Raw genomic sequence first — 17461 nt, 5'->3', positions numbered from 1 at the left:
CCTCCCGCTCCTCCTTCTCTGGCCGCTCCCTCCCGCTCCTCTCGCCGGCTCCTCACTCCACCTCCTTCCTCCCGCTCCTCCCGCCGGCTCCTCCCGGGGCGGGCGCTCCGGCCGCGGCCGTGTCAGCCTAGCCACGGCAGCAGCGAGCATGTCCTCCAGTAGGGCTAAGAAAGTGAAGATGGCCACCAAGTCCTGCCCCGAGTGCGACCAGCAGGTGAGCGGCTGCCGGCGGACCCGCGCTGCGGAGGGCGGAGCGGGCAGACCGGCTCCGTGCGGCTCCAGTCGGTGTTTGTGTGAACTCAGTGGTTGTTGCCATTGCAGCTTCTTCACGTAATGTGGGTTGAACGCCGCGTCCCTCCGGCAGGGTAGCGGAGTAGTTGTATTGTGCTGAGGGGTTTCTGCACGACTGCAGAACCTCACGTTTATGTGCTGGTGTTGTTTAGTAACTGTGTGATCTGTTAAAAATACAATGAGCCGGGTGATTTATATAATGCAGTTTGCCCTTTGGATGACTGATGTGACCGGGGCTGGGCGGGAGGGGGCTCAGAGGTCCTGTTTTCCCAGGGGGTGGTCGGGAGGCAGCGGGATGGAGGGAGACCTTGGGTGCAGTTCGTGCCCGGTTCCCCAGTGCCCGCTGAGCTGTCGCTGTGTCCCGCTGCGGGTTCTGGTGTGCACAAAATGGAGCTGCTCACACTCACACAGAGCGGCAGCTGCTTGCACCGCTGCCGTGGCAGGAGCCTGTCTCCATTTACCGGCAATGATGTGAGTGAGCCCTGAAAGCAGCGGAGCTCCGAACAATGGCCCGGCGCTGCAGCGGCCCTGGGGCTCAGCGAGGGGCAGCGCCTGTCACCGGCGCTCCGGGGGACATCGGCTCCGTCACCCTGGAAAGGCACCCCCAGTCACTGCTTTAGACGAACCTCCAAAATTATAAATAGCCTCATATGATTTTTCTCTACTTGCATAGCTTTAGAGAAATCGCATTTTTTGTTCTGACTTGCACAGTTCTTACGGTATTCCTGCCCATCCTGGCACAGTTGGGAGCGCTGAGCTGTGTGTGGGCGTCCTTTCATGTTTTAACCAACAGATCAACCGCTGCAAATGCACGTTAGGCACGTCACTGAAATACTATTTCTGAGAAAGAAATCGTGTGCCAAGTTCTGGTTATTCAGTTGGTGAAAGGAGAAACGAAAACGAGGGAGAAATCATACATGAGAGTGGTGATGTTTTTGTTTGGTTTGGTTGGTTTTTTTTGGTTTTTTTTGTTTTTTTTGATAAATGTAGTGAATGTCAAACTAGCAACAATAAGTAAGGAAACACTGTAGGATTTTCAAGCTGACGTGAAAAGTGTCACTTTGTTCTACACTTATATGCATACCATGTGTTTTAGTTTTTGTCAATGTAGATTTTCTGTTAGCACCTCCTCTATGGCTTCCATGGATTTTATGTGCTTATATGTCCTGCTCTGGCACACATTGCTCATACTGGAAAACACCTTGTTTTCCACTGCCAAATATTTGAGAGGGAGCAAGGAGCTAAGGCCTATAGTACAAGTCAACCCTTTGCAGATTTTGAGGAAACTCATATAATTCTTATATGGCTGTGTCCTGTGCTGGTGTTTCTTAAATTCTTCCATGAGCAAGGGCTTAGCATTTGTTTCTGATTTTTTTCAGTAGAAGTGGCATGCATGGAAATATTTAGACACCCACAATTATTGGAGCGAAATATTGAGTAACACTTCTAAGACTTCAACACATTTTTCTGTTGTAATTTAGATAATATATCATATTTTAGTATTTTCACAATCAAAGCACAGCCCCATTAGGCTGGGGAGCCTCAAGTACTTGCAGTCAATCTGAGGAAATAATAATCACTTCTTAATTTAGCATCAGGTAAAATGTCTTGTATGAGAAAAATTCGCTTTTTATTAGGAAAATGCTAAACAGTGTGAAATAGTGCTTAGGACACTTTTACCTTAATTATGTTGCAGGATGTTATCAGTGTGGGTGTTCAAAGGATAACTGATAGTGATCAGCTTCAGAGATAAACCCCTTCCCCCAGGCCCCCACCCTCAAATGCTGCACACCCCTATGTGCTAAACCTGTAACACGAGAACAGTATTGTTCTGTTAAACACACTTGAGTTCCTTGAAAAATACTGACTCTGTTCCAATCCCCTTGGGTGGCTTTGCCAAAGTTGGTTTTTTTAGGCCAAGCCTGGAAAGGTAATTATTGGAGAGACCCAAGTGTTCAGAAATGGATTTAGCTGGAATTGTGTGTCACGTTAAGAACACACAAGTTATCTGTGAGATGGTGGGGATTTAGTATTGTTACACTGAGGTATGAACGAGGAGACAACCGTGCACACAAGTCTGCTAAATTCTGACCTTTAAAGTTCAATAAACCTCTGTTGGACTCGTTTTTATTATGTCAGTGTCTCCATTAAGGGATTTAAAATCCCTAGTTCTGCAAAACCTGGATCAAAAAGTCTTATCTGCAAGCTTTTTGTAGGGTGAAGTGCAGGAGTTCAGATGTGCTACAGAAAGCAAAATAATTCGTTTATTCTGAGTAGCAGTTAAGTTCCCCTTTAGAAATTCATGTACTAATTTGGCAGGGTTTTTGAGTCAGTACTTTGGAACTTTGTTCTTCCCCGTGTCTGGTTAAATTGAGGGGCAGTTGTGGTTCTGTGCTCCTGTTTGTTTCAGTGGATATTGGCAGACTTGTAGTGACCTGTCTTAAAGAATTACATTTGAGAAAATCACCTCCTGCCTTTTCCCCCCACTATCATGCTTCAGCATGATTCCACTTTAATGTGTGTTATTTAATCTCTTCCAGATCTCTGCCTAAACTTGCTTTGATTTGTGTTTTCAGTCTTAAACCTAATCAAAGCAACATGGTGTATTGCTTACTACTCTAAAAGATCCCAAAAGATCTTGGTACTGAGGTAATGAGCTTTGTAATTTATCAGTGTTGCTTTTTTTAATTGCTCTGAGTAGATTTTTGTTAATTTTCATATTGAATGTGGCATTTCTTGTTTTACACTGTGATTTTCTGGGGGAGCATACTGCTGCTGTCTGCTTAGCTGCTCAGAGGCGCTGCATTCTCTCAAACTCCTGGGCCGGCAGTCAGTTCTTGCCTGCCTGGGCTGGGTTATTTGCATTTTGAATTAACGAGCTCCTTCTGTACCCACCCGGCCTTGTCTGCAGCGCTGGAGCAGAGCGTGCTGCAAATGCATCTGTTTTGCTTCAGGCTCTATTGTGCCTCTAAAGCTGCTCCTCTCTAAAGGAGCTGCTTTCAAATGCTGCTGGAAGTGAATGCATTCACAATGTACTGACGGTTTTAACTCATAATTATTTTTTTTTTTCAAGTATATAGAGGAAGCAAAACTGGAAATGTCTGACTGATTTCACTACTGATATTTGAGAGCTCTGAAGAGAAACGAATTCTATTTTAATTCAGCCTTCCTTTAATGCTCTCTGCTTTCCCCCACCCCCTTCCTGTCAGTCTGGGGAAAAGTAGTGCAAAGCAATCACAACAGCTGTACATTTCAAGCTTGATTTTTAACAACTGCATAAAGAAAAGGCTTGGTGAGTGATTTACAGCAGAATCTGGCTTTATTATGTTTAAATACAGTAACAGGACAGGCTGTAGTTTGCCATACACACTGAGCTTGAAGAGCTATCTCTGAGGACAAAATGTGATTTTCTTCATGAGACGGGAGTTTGGTCATAATTTGAAATGATCTGAAAAAATTGTCATTTGTTTTCCCAGGTTCCTGTTGCATGTAAATCATGTCCCTGTGGCTACATATTTATCAGCCGAAAGCTCCTGCACGCCAAACGTGCTGAGAGATCACCACCCATCACAGGTAATACTGCCAGAGTGGGGGAGGCAAAAGATAGTGGATTTTACTTCTCTCTGTAAATTGATTGTTGTCAGTTCACTTTCCCTTCAATTTGTGCATGCTAGACTTTGAATATTTTATTTTTTCTTGATTTTTGAGGAGAAGAGGGAAGCTGGTGTTTTTTTAGTGTTCCTTTGTACTCATGATGTTGGCATTTATTCTGTGTATGTTCTAGCTGCACACATTGATCACTATGCAGAATAACCCCTTACAGAATGCTTTGTGTTAATCCTGTTTTGAAGTTAAACATGTAGAGGTCCCAAAAGGATCTGATTTCAGAGCACATGCTGATTGAAGCTGGGTTTTCTGAAAATACAAAATTGGTCATAATGTTTAATCTAAAACTGGGTGGATCTTGCTTCTCTCTCCATGATTAAACTAAATAGTGCTTTTTTTGTGCCTGACTTGTGTTTCTTTTGTTGATGGACAAAGTAAGAAGTCAGTTGAATGTACTTTCTGGCATGAATAGCATTCTCCTTGTGTTCATTTATATGACTTCCTGCAGTAGTAGGAATTTGTCAGAAAAAGCCTGACAAGGAAGATATATATAAAAAAACCCAAAAAAACCTGACCCAGCAAATCCCAAAACCAAACCCAGCAAATCCCAAAACCAAACCCAACAAATATCTGATCTATAATAGCTACTTTTTAAAATGATCTACCAGACCTACAAAATGGAAGTCAGCTATTTGATGTTTTGTAGCAATGTTTTGAAGGATACCACTTGTGGGAATTAGGTGACATTATGCTGACAACTGAGCTTTCAGAGTGGAGGAGGCTAAGAAATGTCTCTGGTAGATTGGAAGTGTTGATCAATTTTCCTTCCTCCTCCTGCTTTTTTGATGAAGTAGTTACCAAATGAAGCTGAAGGCCATGATCTGGTTGTATAATTCAGTTTTGCACAAGAGGAAGTGCACCAGGGGAGGCAAAATCCTGCTGGAAAGCAGCTCTGAAAGTGCTTTTTACTGTGAGTGTGACCAAGCACTGGCAAAGGTTGTCCGAGAGGTTGTGGAGTCTCCATCCTTGGAGGTGCTCCAAAGCCCTCTGGAGGTGGTCCTGGGCAGCTGGCTCTTGGTGGCCCTGTGTGAGCAGGGGTTGGGCAGGCTCTGCAGAGGTTCCCCTGCTCTACCTCAGCCTGGCTGTGCCACTCTGAAGTGCCGGTTCTGTATGAGCCTCAGTGACTGGAGCCTGCTGTCCAGCTTGTCCCTGTGTCTGTACAAGATCAATGGCACAACTGCAGCCAAAGGAAATCAGTTTCCCAGAGAGAGATAGAGCAGCAGACTGTGCATGTCGGTATTGTGCTCCTAAGGTAACCACAACTGCTTTTACAAAATGTTGTTCCAGTATTTTCAGCAGTGCAGCTACTGTGGAGTGGTGCTGCAGCCTTACAGATGTGCAGCTAATTTGTGAGTGTGCTGTGGTGACTGTACTGTATTTGGTACCCAAGCTCATTAATTCATGCTTAACTTCCAGATTAAACTCATGGGAATGCTCCTTTCCCTGACTGACTTGGGTGTTGAGGGGAACAATACCTGTTCAGCAGTGAGCATGAGGGGCCCTGTCACAGGCTGGATGTGGTGGGACACATTCACTGTGTTCTGAGGTGTTCACTGCCAGCACCACTGACTCAGCATTCAATTTGTCTGAGCAGCAGTAATGGTTTCATTGTTAGTGTCATTGGAAGCCCCAGTGCTGTGGTGTTTGCTGTATGATTTTCTAGTGGAACAGATCCAGAATGTGGTGTCTTAAAGGCTGTGATGTGTGCAGTTTGTGTTCCCATCTTATTTGGGAAACAGCTTCTTGTGTCCCAGCAAACATCACAGACTGCAAAATGCTTTTGAAGTAATTAAAGGGTTGATCCTTGGAATCAAGAAGTGAAAGACCCTTCTGGATCTGGCACCTTAATTTCTGCATGGATATCGTGCAGATGCAATTGTTCTGTACAGGCACCTGAGCACTTGAAAGGCAAAGGTTGATTGGGTAGGGTAAGCATTAAGAGTAAGTTAAGAACAAAGGTGAAAACAACCCTGCATCATAGCATTTCTGCTCATTTGCACAGAAAACAAGAGTGAGGCCAAAAGGAGGCGGACAGAGAGAGTTAAGCGAGAGAAGATAAATTCTGCAGTCAATAAAGACTTAGAAAACCGCAAGAGATCCAGGTCCAACAGCCATTCAGACCAGAGCAGACGAGGAAGAGGAAGACCTAAGAGTGCCTCAGCAAAGAAGCACGAGGAAGAAAGAGGTATGAAAGCTGCAGAAATCTGTTTGTTGGATTTTCTGTGGGTATCTTTTGTAGTCAGCAAATCTTTATACCATTCAATAAGTAAACTAGTTCAGCCAGTACCTGATACCTTAATGTGGGGAAGGGACTGATTTGCATGTGTGGAGACCTCTGGTTTTATGTTTCAGTGTCTGATGAAACGAACTACAAAGATCTAAATCTGTATTTTTAGCCACTGTATCAAGTTTCAACATGTAGGTTGAAAGCCATTGGACTGCAGTGTTAAGTAGGTTTTTGGTGGTTTTTTTGGGTGATTTTTTAATTTTTTTTTTTAAATTGAGGTGCTGCTGCTTTGTATCACAAGGAGAACCATATAATGATATCTGTTATCAGAGAGGGGATTAGGATGACTGGATTACTTTAAAAGTTTCTTGAAACCTTTTGGGGGGCCAAAGTAAAAGGGGCATGTTGAATCACTACTATAACCCGAATTTTAGTCCTGTTTCTGGAGGAAAGAATGTCTCCTTGTCTGTTAAGGTTCCTTGGTGACCTGCTGGTTTTAATCATTATACAAAATGATTAAAGAGGCTGTTACATAGCTAGAGTAATTCTAGAAACCCTCAAGAATGTAACTGTCACTTAGGGTTCCTCTTGTTTTAAGAGCCTATTGACACTGCATTTTCTAGCTGTGTTTTTGGAGATAGTAATTTTAGACCTGAGTTATGAATCCAAAACTTAGCATGGGCTTCAGAAGGTTGGAAGGCAGATAAAAGGGGAATGACGAAACTTCATACAAATATTCAGCAGATATTGTTCCTAAAACTCCTGAAATCTTGAAGTATATCATGTGCATAATTCAGAAATGCAATTATTTCTTCCTTTCCACCTTACAAAATAAAAAAAAGGGTGTTAATCCATGTTGGAAATTCCTTCAATTTCTGACTTCTCAAAACCAAGTTTGATATCTCTGCTGTTCAATGTAAATCTGTTTCTTAATGTTTCTTTAATGTAAAAACCAAGTATAAATTTGGATTTGTTGGGGGTTTTTTAGTGCTTTCAGTGTGGAAAAAGGAGGTGGAATTTAATTTCTGTGCATTTTCCAGATGGCAATTGTTTTAGTGTAATAGAAATGCACTTGGTATTATCTAATCTCTTCACTATTGTGTATGACTTACTGATGTCAATAAGTTATAATAGCTTCCCTATTTGTTAGTGACCCAAGCTGGACTTGTGTGGTAGCTTCAGGATCCTTTCTAGGCATTTAACTGCCAGTCTAGATCACAGACAGCCTTGCTTTTAAAATTCCAGCAAGCTGGTTGGGTTGCTCTATAAAAGTGAATCTTCTTTTCTGTCTCCTGACAAAGAGGAATGCAAGTAAGCAACTAAAGGAAAAGATCCATTTTCTTAAGACATGTTTTATAGTTTCCAAAAAGCAAGAATTTGACAGCAGGAGGGTTTTCCTGTCCAAAACTAGGGTGAATGTTTCTAACCTCTTGCAGCAAACTCCAAAGTGTGACAATGCTGCAGTGCTTGGAGGTAGAAGAGTAGAGATCTGGGTGTAGTGGGATCTTTGCACAAGAGTGTGTGTGGTGGGCCTTTTTCTTGGTGGGCCTTTGTTAAAGTTGAATCTTACTTGATAAGATTGCCTTCATCTTCTCGTGCTGTTTTTACCATGCCTTTCCCTTGGTCTTGTGATGGCTGTTTCTTCCTCAGCCTCTTGTGCAGGGATTTGGCTCATAACCAATTGTCATTGTCTTTGCCCCAGTGCAGCTCATTTTATTGTTCAGGAGTAAGTAGGCTTAGAATATTCTTTTACTCCTGCTTATGTGAGATTGTAGTGTGTGTAGACCACTGTTATGATTATCAGGCAGATTTAAAAAAAAAGGTTTTTATATAAGGCTGTTATGGCTATAAAAATAAATTCAGCAGGGAGCTCATCCTTTTGTAATAATTACTAAAACAAGTTAACATTGACCTCTCCCTTTTGAAGTTGCTTACAAAATTGAAACTACTATGTGTGGAGTAATTGGCAGGAATTTTAGAAATATTATTCCTTTACCACATGTGCTGCTTGATAGTGTTGTTTGTGTCTATTAAGCAACTGTAATTCTACTGCAGTTAAGGTGGTTTTTGTGTGAGTGCTTGCTAGTCCTTTTAGCAGCCTGTATGTGTTGAAAGTCAGCACTGCAGTGCAAGGTGTCAGTATCTAATTTCCTTGCCTGTTGAATGTTTCAAGGACATTTTGGGTATTTCTTACTTGCCACTAGAGGTTGTGCTTTTGCCCCAAAGAACTGAAAAGAAGCCATTGCTTGCATGGTTTAGATACTTGGCTCCTAATGCATTTGTAGATTGAAAAACAGGCAGACAGAAAACACCTCAGTTGTATTAACATGGAAGAACAGATTATCTGTACATTTGAAGACCATCCAGCTGTGAAAATTTCCTTCCTAAAGACCCCAGTGACATCTGTAGCTTTGCTTCCTTGCTTGTCATGCAATTCCATACACACTGTGCTTGTTCCCAGTTGTGTCTGTGCCTTTGACTGGTTCCTTTGTGTCCTTCGTGACTGGCTCACATTAGTGCAAAGAGCTGCAGCAATTAAGAAGAATAGAATAAGCAAAAAGGCTTTTTGAACAAGCTATTTTCCCTGCAGATTTAGCAAGAAGGAATGGAGGGGGAGGAAAGAGGAAGCAGATGTAGATTGAGGGGATATGGCAGTACTGGGACCCAGAAAATGATCCTATCACATGTTTCAGAGGCATGTGATGACCCTGGAAAATAGGAACTCCTCCCTGCAGCCTTGGCTTGTCAAAATTGTCACTTAATTTCTTTGTCAGATGTACTGCAATGTATTTTGAAAATACAAACACACCATAATAATTTGACTCTGATTTTATTGTGGAGGTGTGTTCTTTGTTTTATTGTGTGTACAGCTAGACTGGTTCCCAGGTTGCCTTGTTATCTGGGTAAAAACCCTGATTGTAGTAAAGCAAACAAAACCCCTTTTATACTGGGGGAAGTGGTATTGATTGTTCTGGAAGAGGTTACCAGCAAGTAAGTCTCAGTAAGAGTAGTAGACTTGCTGAAGCAGACTTGTTACTTAGCAGGCCAAATCTTCATAAAGGTAGATACAGACATTTCAGTATCTTGATAAAACTTAAGCTGAATACATTTTCTTGATGCAAATTTTCTTTTTCCTGTAATTTCCAGCTTCATTACTCACACATTTACTTTCCCAGTGTGGATATTTGAAGCAACTTGCTATCTTGAAAAATGAATCCATACAAAATTTGTGAAGGGGGAGGTCCATATGTGATTTATACATAATCACTATTTTAAGGGCTGCAGTATAAAGGGATTGCAGGAGATCTGGGGATACAAGAGACGTGATCCAGAAAAGCTATTTTTGCCTAAATAGCCTCTCAGTTGTATAGCAAAACCCCTAGTTTTTAATGTCTTGCTGTCTTGTAGAAACACAATACTGTTTTTCTTTTGCTCATAATAGAGAAATGAGTCAAAACTACTCTCAGATAAGACTGAAGTGGGAAAGTTTTCAGTGTGTGTGTGGAAGCTGTGGTATCCTAGGAGTAGTGTATGACAAAATGTCACACAGGTGTGATCTCTTCACTTGTTACTGATGAGAACTGCAATTGTCCTGAGAGTGCATGAAGCCTGCACACCTGTGTTAATCCCTCATACTCTTTGATATCAAGATTTCAGTAAGCTGAAGTGTCAGAATAAGGCTGATCTGGGAGGAAGGGAACCTAAGAAGTCCACAGTCTGTTAACAGCAGCCAGGGTGTGGTGCAGGGGGAGTATTTTTAACATATTTGCTGATATGTTCAAGTTGTGGCTGGATTCGTTTGGATCAGGAAGTATGAATCAAGGGGTGGGGCTTAGATATGAAAATAGAAAAGGTTAATGTGGAATAACCAGTGTGTGTAGTGTCTGTACTCAGAGCTGCTCCCAGCATTGTTAATTTTTAAATGGTGAGAGGGAGGAAGTGGAGCAGCCCAGAGTGTACATACAGAAGCTGATTTGTCTTAAACTGTGGGGTAGGACTGGCAGTGAAACTCACTTTGAAACTCATTTCAAACTCAATGCACTGGAGGATATTGCCTTGCATAGCCAGGAAGTCAGCAAAAAGCTGCTTTCTGCTGTTTCTGTGTCAGTAAATCAGAACACAGTGGTGAAGGATTTTGGAGCTTCTCCCACTCAGTTGTTGAGCACAAGCACTTGATTTCACACGGCAGGCAGTCTGCTGGAGTTCTCTCCATAGCTGCACACAAATGTGAAGCCAAATAAAACCATTGCTATGAGTGTGAACCCACTGAAGGGTAGCCCTGTGGGTAGGTGGAGATGGGACCTGCTGGGATCTTTGTTCCTGCTCGTGCTTTCTGTTATTTTCCAGTGCTGCCTTTTTTTGGCTTTCCCATGCTAGTTGAGGTGTCTTGGTGGAGCAGCTGCCAGAGTGCAGTGTGTGTGTGTTAGTGAGACTGAGGGCTCTCTCAGGTGAGCTTTGTGTTGTGGCTGGAAATGAGTCCAGGCCACGTGGAACCTGGATTAGACATAGAGTTGCACAGCTGAAAGCTCTCAATGTATTTCTCTCTTCCTTCTGTCTACAAGCCTGGTCTCCTGCTGACAAAACTGTTTCTTTGTTGGCTTTATTTTCTTAACAATTTGTGTCAGCTACCTGTGGCTTGCTAAACTGGGATAGAACCAGTCAGGATCTGGAGGAGGTGGTATTTATGCAAGTGGTATTATTCAAATTATATTATTTTATTAATTTTTGTGGTGTAACTTAGTTTATTTGAGCCCTGCAGTACGGAAACTTTTTGATGGCTTCCTGTTTGTCTGTGGCATTGAAGCAAGCCAACATCAGCACAGGGAACTGATGGGCTTTGACTTGCTCAGGGAGGTGTGTTAGCATTGTTCTACAGCTGGGATGGGATGGAAAGTCTGCAGTGTAGAAAGTCCAGAAATGTGCATGACGGTAAATTTGGAGCCTGACTTCATCCAAGTGTCTGCTCTTTGGCCTTTGAGCCTGTCACTAAACCACTAAACTCCTGGGTTTCTTTAATGTATCTGTAAAGTAAGGGGGCAAATCTTGTGTTTAATTAGCATACTGTGAAATAACTTTGTTTTCTTGGATGGGAGGCGGTCATGTAAAGAAAAAAACTCAAACCACTAAAACCAAAAAAAACCTGAAGGAACCCTTGAATACTTGTTTATCTTTATGTTAACAGTTCATTCTTCCTTCATTGTTAAAGAGGAGAAGTTCAGTCATGCTTTTGGCTGACTCATTCTGTGGCTCTTCCAGCACCTTTGTGTGCCTCTATTACTTCCTCCTCTTTCTTACTCCCTCTGTGCATAGGAGTTGATTGTCTAACTTCAATTCCACTACTTCACATAATTTATTAATTTCTGTATAACTTGCATTAACTTCAAATAATGGAAAAAGCTTCTAATAGTGACTTTTTTTTCTTCTACAGAGAAACAAGAAAAAGAAGTTGACATGTATGCTAACCTTTCAGATGAAAAGGCCTTCGTGTTTTCAGTGGCCTTGGCGGAAATAAACAGAAAAATTATCAATCAAAGACTTATTCTGTAACTTGTGAGCACAATCTGATGCAGTTTTATGCAGGATGGCCAGCAGATTTCCAAGGTGCCATGGACTCTCGGAAAGTGTGTTGTCTGCACCAACAAGGACCATAGCATTTCCTGTTCAAAATTCTGCTCCTGTTCTTGGAAATCGAATTCTGTCTCTACAAATCAGAAAAAAAGTGGTCACAAGATTGTGCTGTGAAAAATCAGAAAGCAGATATGTTTCATGCCTTGAAGACAAATGCACAGAGAGACTGCACCCATTCCAGAGCACTTCTTTTGAATTTGCTGCCAGAAATGCAATATTTTAAATATTTTCAGAAATAAATGATTTTCCTTTAAAATTATATATTTCAGATTTTTCAGCTATATTGCAGTTTACGTATGTACAGTTCACATAACTTTTTAATAAATTGATATTCCAATATTTTATTGAACTGAGAATTAAGTACATTTGTGATACTCAGGGTGTGTTGGTTTTAATCCTCTTAAAAATCTGGTATTCATCCTAGGTATGACATTTTGTAATAGGTGTGATATACTTTTGGTAGGAAGAAAATTACAATGGTTTAATGTGGGAGGATTGTTAGACAACTTCCTGTTTTTTATGAATTATCTGTAGAAGATAATTTCTTGCTCCATAGAGTTGTTTTTTAAAAATCACATACTTTGGGGGTCAGACTCCTGAAGTTTGAGAGCCAAGCACTTGTTTTGTGACAATTATTTGCTGAGTATCTGCCTTGTCCAGCTGGTAAGTTCTTGTCCTGTACTGTTTCTTGGCCCATTATTTACTGGAGAGGGAGAGAAGGAGACATCAGAAATGTAGATCTGCAATTGGCATCCTGTGACTGGTATTTCCAAAACATGCTGTGGTAGTTCATTTAACTCCCCATAGCTTTTTTTGACTGTCTTTTAAAAGCATAATTGTTATTGGTCTTGTGTTTGTATTGCTGACTGTAAATACCAAAGCAAAGTCTACCTGAGTGTGCAAAAATGAGCTGTTTTGATATAAATAGTTCTGGGGAAGACATTCAACAAAGTAGTCTTTCTTAAAGTAGTATAGTGCAATTTCAGCCAAAATTCTTCCTTTAATAATTATGTGGGGACTTTATTTTACCAAGAAAAAACCCCAAAGCCTCAAGCTGTGTAAAATCCTGAAGGAGGAGGTGTAGGAGATAATTGCATTCATAAAATCTGACACACTGGGATTTAGTCACCTTTAATTTCCTCTATTCTAGGAGGGGAAATGCAACTGAATGTCTTTTTCTTCAGTATTACTGGTGGTTTTCAGTATCACATTGAGTAATGGGAATTGCCTAACGAGGTTCAGCTACAGAACTGATCTCTGGGTGGAAGCCAAAATGTTTATTAAAAAAGCTGGACTATCAGATACTGGCTGTTTATTAGTTACTGATTAACAGAAGGAGCTGTGATAGCTTCAAGTTAAGCCACAAGACACTGATCAAATGCAACCTGTGTAAGTGAAAGCAGGAAGCATGGAAAGTGGTTTTCACTTCTTAACTCCTAAGGAATTATTTCCATCCTTGTTAACACTGGATGAGAGAGATGGTGTGTGGAGATGGAAATGTGCTTAAGCCACTAAAACACATTTGTCTTTATTGCAGTAAATGAGAAATTGCCAATACAGGACCTACTTCTGTGCATCATTGAACTTGTGCTTCCCAGAACTGTAGCCTGTCACAGATACCAGTAGTGAGGACAGATGAGTCAGTTAAGGATAGAGAATTCATTTGCATGGTAAGTTACAAGTCCCGGTGACAAAAGGGAAGTTCTGACTTTAGGGTATGGTCAGGCTGGAATGAGAAGTGCTGTGTTAGGAAGGGACAGGGCGAGGTGCCAAGGCAGTCTCTTTGGTGCTCTGACTGCTTTCCTACAGGTTTCTGTCTCTTTCTGCTCCTGCACATGGAATTGGTTTCTGTCACTGGACCAAAGTTAATGTTGTTGGATGTGACAAAACTGTAAGTTAATTTCTACATTAAGATTGGTGCCTTTTCTAATCAGTACTTTTGAAAAACACATTTGTACCTCTCAAATGTGCAAGGCCATTTATTCGCCTTCATTGGTGGAGGTTCTCCTGAAACAGTGGTTGAGTTCTATTTTGTATTTCTTCTCTTTGTATTCCCCAGGTCTCTTCTGTCATCCCTTTCCCACATATCCTCATGCTACTTTTCTTCCCTGATGGCTTCCAGTTTCTTTGAGAAAGCTGTGATGGGAGCAGGTGGCCTTGAAAACACTCTAGGGAGGGAGTGGGTCTTTGCCAGGGGATCTGGCAGAGCAAGAAACCTGAGTTTCTCTTCCCACCAACCAGGAACAAGCCATTCTTTCCAGTATAGACAGGACATTTCAGCCTCTTCCAAAAGCCCTGGTAACTGTGGTTGTGCCAAGACAGATTTCTTGGAACATATTCAGTAACTGAACTGGAAAGTGTCTGCTTTGTACAAAATAGGCATCAGCATGATGGATCTCAAGAGCTCTTTCTTTTGTGTGTTAGAGATGATCCATGGATGAAACACTGACAAATCACTGTAGATTATAATTGTAAATTGCATTTGTTCTCCATCTATGAAAGTAAAATACAGCCAGTGACAGCTGAATGATGAAAGAGTAAAATTCTGTGTACTGCAGCTCTGACTTGCTTGGAAACTGCATAGTTTCTGAGAAGCAAGGATAAATATGGTAAGGCTTCAGGAAGCTGCTTACATGAAGGTTTTCTTGTGACTGGTTTCAGTGTAAGAATTTTAGGCTCTGCCTTTGACTGTCATTGTGGTTCGGGCTGATTTCATTTATTTCACTGCTTTTTTTGTAGCCTGAAACCTCACATGGAAAAATACTCTTTTAGAAAAAGTGAATTAGGCTGCAGTTTTTTAATGAAAGGAAGAAGATAAAGTGCAGAGTGCCACTGCACCTCTGTACATGTTGACTTGCCTGACTGGATAAACTGTTTGTTGTGAACCAAATAATTGAGGATTATATTGGGAACTGTCTTGTTTGTAAACCACCTTTTAACAAGTTCTGCTTTCTGCCACTTCTTATCCATTTTTTCCCCTGAAGATCTGTGCTTCCAGTGTTTATAGCTTTGTGTAATAGCATGTCTGACCATCAAGTGGGCTCACGGTTCAAATTTTGCCTCGAGATTTCTCTGCATTTCCCCTGCTCTGCTCCTAGATGGCAGCCTTATTCCAAACAGCTCCCTGGTGTTCAGGCATTCTCACCATGGAGACCAGCAAAAGGGAGTGTTCAGTTTTCAGTGAGAGCAACCTGAAAGAACATTTTTCTTTAGAACATCATTCCTACCTAGCAAGGGAAATGAAGATCCTGCTAATGGGTGTTACTGGCTGTGTGCACTGAAACATTGCTTCATCTTTTCTGGAGGTGTGAGGATTGGTGGAGTTGGATAATTTGTCAGGACCAGAGAATTCTGAACTTTAAATTGGCAATCAAATAGAAAATGGTTTAAGGAAACTTGTCACTTCCCCTGGAAGTCCCCTGAATGCTTTCTTTGGTGAAATTTTACAAACATTTTTTAATGGTCCAGTTATTTTTGTTCTGATACTGCTATGGTTGATTAAAAAAAGTTGAAACTGGGACAAGGTATTGGGGAATACTTTGCAGATTATCATTGTCCTGTGGCTGGGCAGGATTTATTGAGAAAGAAACTAAAAATGAGATACTGGCTTTGAATATCAGTTCCCAAAGAAGGTTGATTTTATATGGTGCTTTTTGATTTTTTTTTTCCTTTTGTAGTTTTTCTAGATTTTGGGGTATTTTAGAGTGAAACAGTGATCCTGTAGGCTATTAGCAGCTCTGTGTCTGTTCCTTGTATCTTGGACTTTACTATGAGGGATGTTTAGCCTCTTACTGCCTAACAGGACATGGTGCTTGGCTTCTGATAACCTTTAAGGTATTGACAACCTGTGATTAAAGCAGAAATTTTGTTAAGGCACAGTTTAGGCTGGGCCTGTTTGAGAGGGATCCCTGTGTGTGCATGAACAGGTGCAGGTGTGCTGGAACTCTGAGTGTCTGTGCGAGGGCTTTTGTTTGCTTGGGGAGTGTTCCAAGCACATCTCATGGTACTCTGCACCTCCAGGGCTTAGATTTGCATCATGGGCCAGTCTTGGGAAGCAGGATGGACAGGGCTCCTACAGGAGAACTGGGGCCAGTCCTGGGAAGCAGGATGGACAGGGCTCCTACAGGACAACTGGCCTGGGAGGTTGTTCAGCTGTCAGTGGGTGTTTGGTCTGCAGGACCTGGGCTCCTTGTAGCTGCTGCTGAGCTCTCAGTTCCGACTGTTGCACCCCACAGATCTTCCTGCTTGGTATGGCAATACAGAGAGCCAGTGTTAACAGCCAGTGCCTGCAGGTGAGTCTAAAAGCAATTTGTCCTTCAAAGTATTGACAGTGCTGTCAGTGTTATTTCTCATTAATTTCACTGTGGGTTCTGGCAAATAACCTCTGGTAAATCTAACTGCAGCATTCCAAGGCATTGCTTTCCCCAGTTATTTGCCTATGCTTTAAGGAGGTTTCCACTTTGGTTGCAGTAGTGGTAGGACAGCTCTAAAGATAATAGAATAAATTTATTTTCTCTTTTTTTAGGTTACCACTTTCAAAACAGGTTACAGAATTTTAAGTCTGGTTGTCCCAACATTATAAATGATTAAGCAGGTTCTTTGGTTGAGATGAAAATCAGTTTTTCTGCATTATGGCAGATCAGACACTGCATGATTTCCACAGATATTGTGAGGTCATAATGAAATGAAAATATCTGTGAATCAATATACTAAAATATTTGGGTTTTTTTCCCTGCACTTACTTCATAATGGTTTCTGGCACTGCCAGCTGTTGGTTAGGAGGTGTCATCTAAGTAAGAGGCAAGGAATTGATTAGGCAGGCAGCAATGAAACTGGATAAATATCTGTATTTCTTTTTTTCTGCAGAAGAAAACCTAAGCCTGCTTTCACCAATGTTGTTTAAAATTTCAAGCCCAGAACATGGTTCACATGAATCATGTGGTGTCATCATGCAGCATTTCCCCAGGAAAAGATCAGGTACCTCTTCTTCATCTTCCCTTCAGTCCCCCTCATAAGTTGCTTTTTTTGGTGCTTCTTAACTTTGTACATCAAACCTGAGCTCTGCCTTTGGTCTTCTACTAAGTGTTATTTCTCTCAATTATAACTTACTAATTTTGTTAATCACAGTTAAGAATTAAATACTATTTTTAATCTTGGACAGCACTGAGGACCATAAAATGCTGTTAAGAACAGTGAGTGTTCCAGATACCAGGAGTACAAATATTAATAGTCTGGAAGCTTACCAAGTTTGTGTGGTTTGTTTTGTCTTGGAACGAACAACTTACGAATATTTAATGGAAAATACAGTGCTAATAAAGAGAAACCTTCAGACTGAGGTCTGAGTTGCTTTATTCAAGAAGCTGTGGAGCAAGAGGGGTGTGGCCATGTGAGCAGGTGTAGTGATGGGAGGTTGGAGTCTCTGCTGTGGAGGTGCTCTGGGCCCCAGCTCCTGGCTCTCAGCAACACAGTGTTTCAGGTCAGTGAACTTGCTGCAGCAAGAGCTGACCCAGCAGTTCTGGTTTTCAGTAGAATGAATAAATGATTTTACCTGCACAGCAGTGCTAGTATTGACAGTAGTGTTTATTGGTGGAATTGAATTCTTCAGCAAATAAAGAATTCTGATGTGTTAAGGATATTTTTAAGGAATGG

General features: G+C 41.5%; 2 protein-coding genes across 2 annotated transcripts in view; both read left to right on the top strand.

The window, feature by feature from the left end:
- On the top strand, window positions 1-12151 carry C12H16orf87 (chromosome 12 C16orf87 homolog). Its single transcript, XM_054640737.2, has 4 exons — window positions 1-214; window positions 3768-3864; window positions 5960-6142; window positions 11613-12151. The coding sequence occupies exons 1-4, from the start codon at window positions 149-151 to the stop codon at window positions 11729-11731; spliced, it is 465 nt and encodes a 154-aa protein (XP_054496712.1). The 5' UTR covers window positions 1-148; the 3' UTR covers window positions 11732-12151.
- Window positions 12152-12293: 142 nt separating this feature from the next.
- MYLK3 (myosin light chain kinase 3) overlaps window positions 12294-17461 on the top strand; it is a 45712-nt gene continuing 40544 nt past the window's right edge. Inside the window, exon 1 of the mRNA XM_077185071.1 lies at window positions 12294-16789. The gene's annotated coding sequence lies outside the window, so the exon portion shown is untranslated. The remainder of the gene's footprint in view (window positions 16790-17461) is intronic.

This window comes from Agelaius phoeniceus, chromosome 12, assembly GCF_051311805.1.
Source record: "Agelaius phoeniceus isolate bAgePho1 chromosome 12, bAgePho1.hap1, whole genome shotgun sequence".
In the NCBI taxonomy this organism is placed as follows: Eukaryota; Metazoa; Chordata; class Aves; order Passeriformes; family Icteridae; genus Agelaius; species Agelaius phoeniceus.
This window is presented reverse-complemented; position numbering and strand designations above follow the sequence as displayed.

Coding starts and splice junctions, on each gene's coding strand:
- C12H16orf87 (XM_054640737.2), top strand. CDS start 149: ATGTCCTCCAGTAGGGCTAAGAAAGTGAAGATGGCCACCAAGTCCTGC. Junction 215..3,767: donor GCCCCGAGTGCGACCAGCAG/GTGAGCGGCTGC, acceptor TTGTTTTCCCAG/GTTCCTGTTGCATGTAAATC. Junction 3,865..5,959: donor GAGATCACCACCCATCACAG/GTAATACTGCCA, acceptor TCATTTGCACAG/AAAACAAGAGTGAGGCCAAA.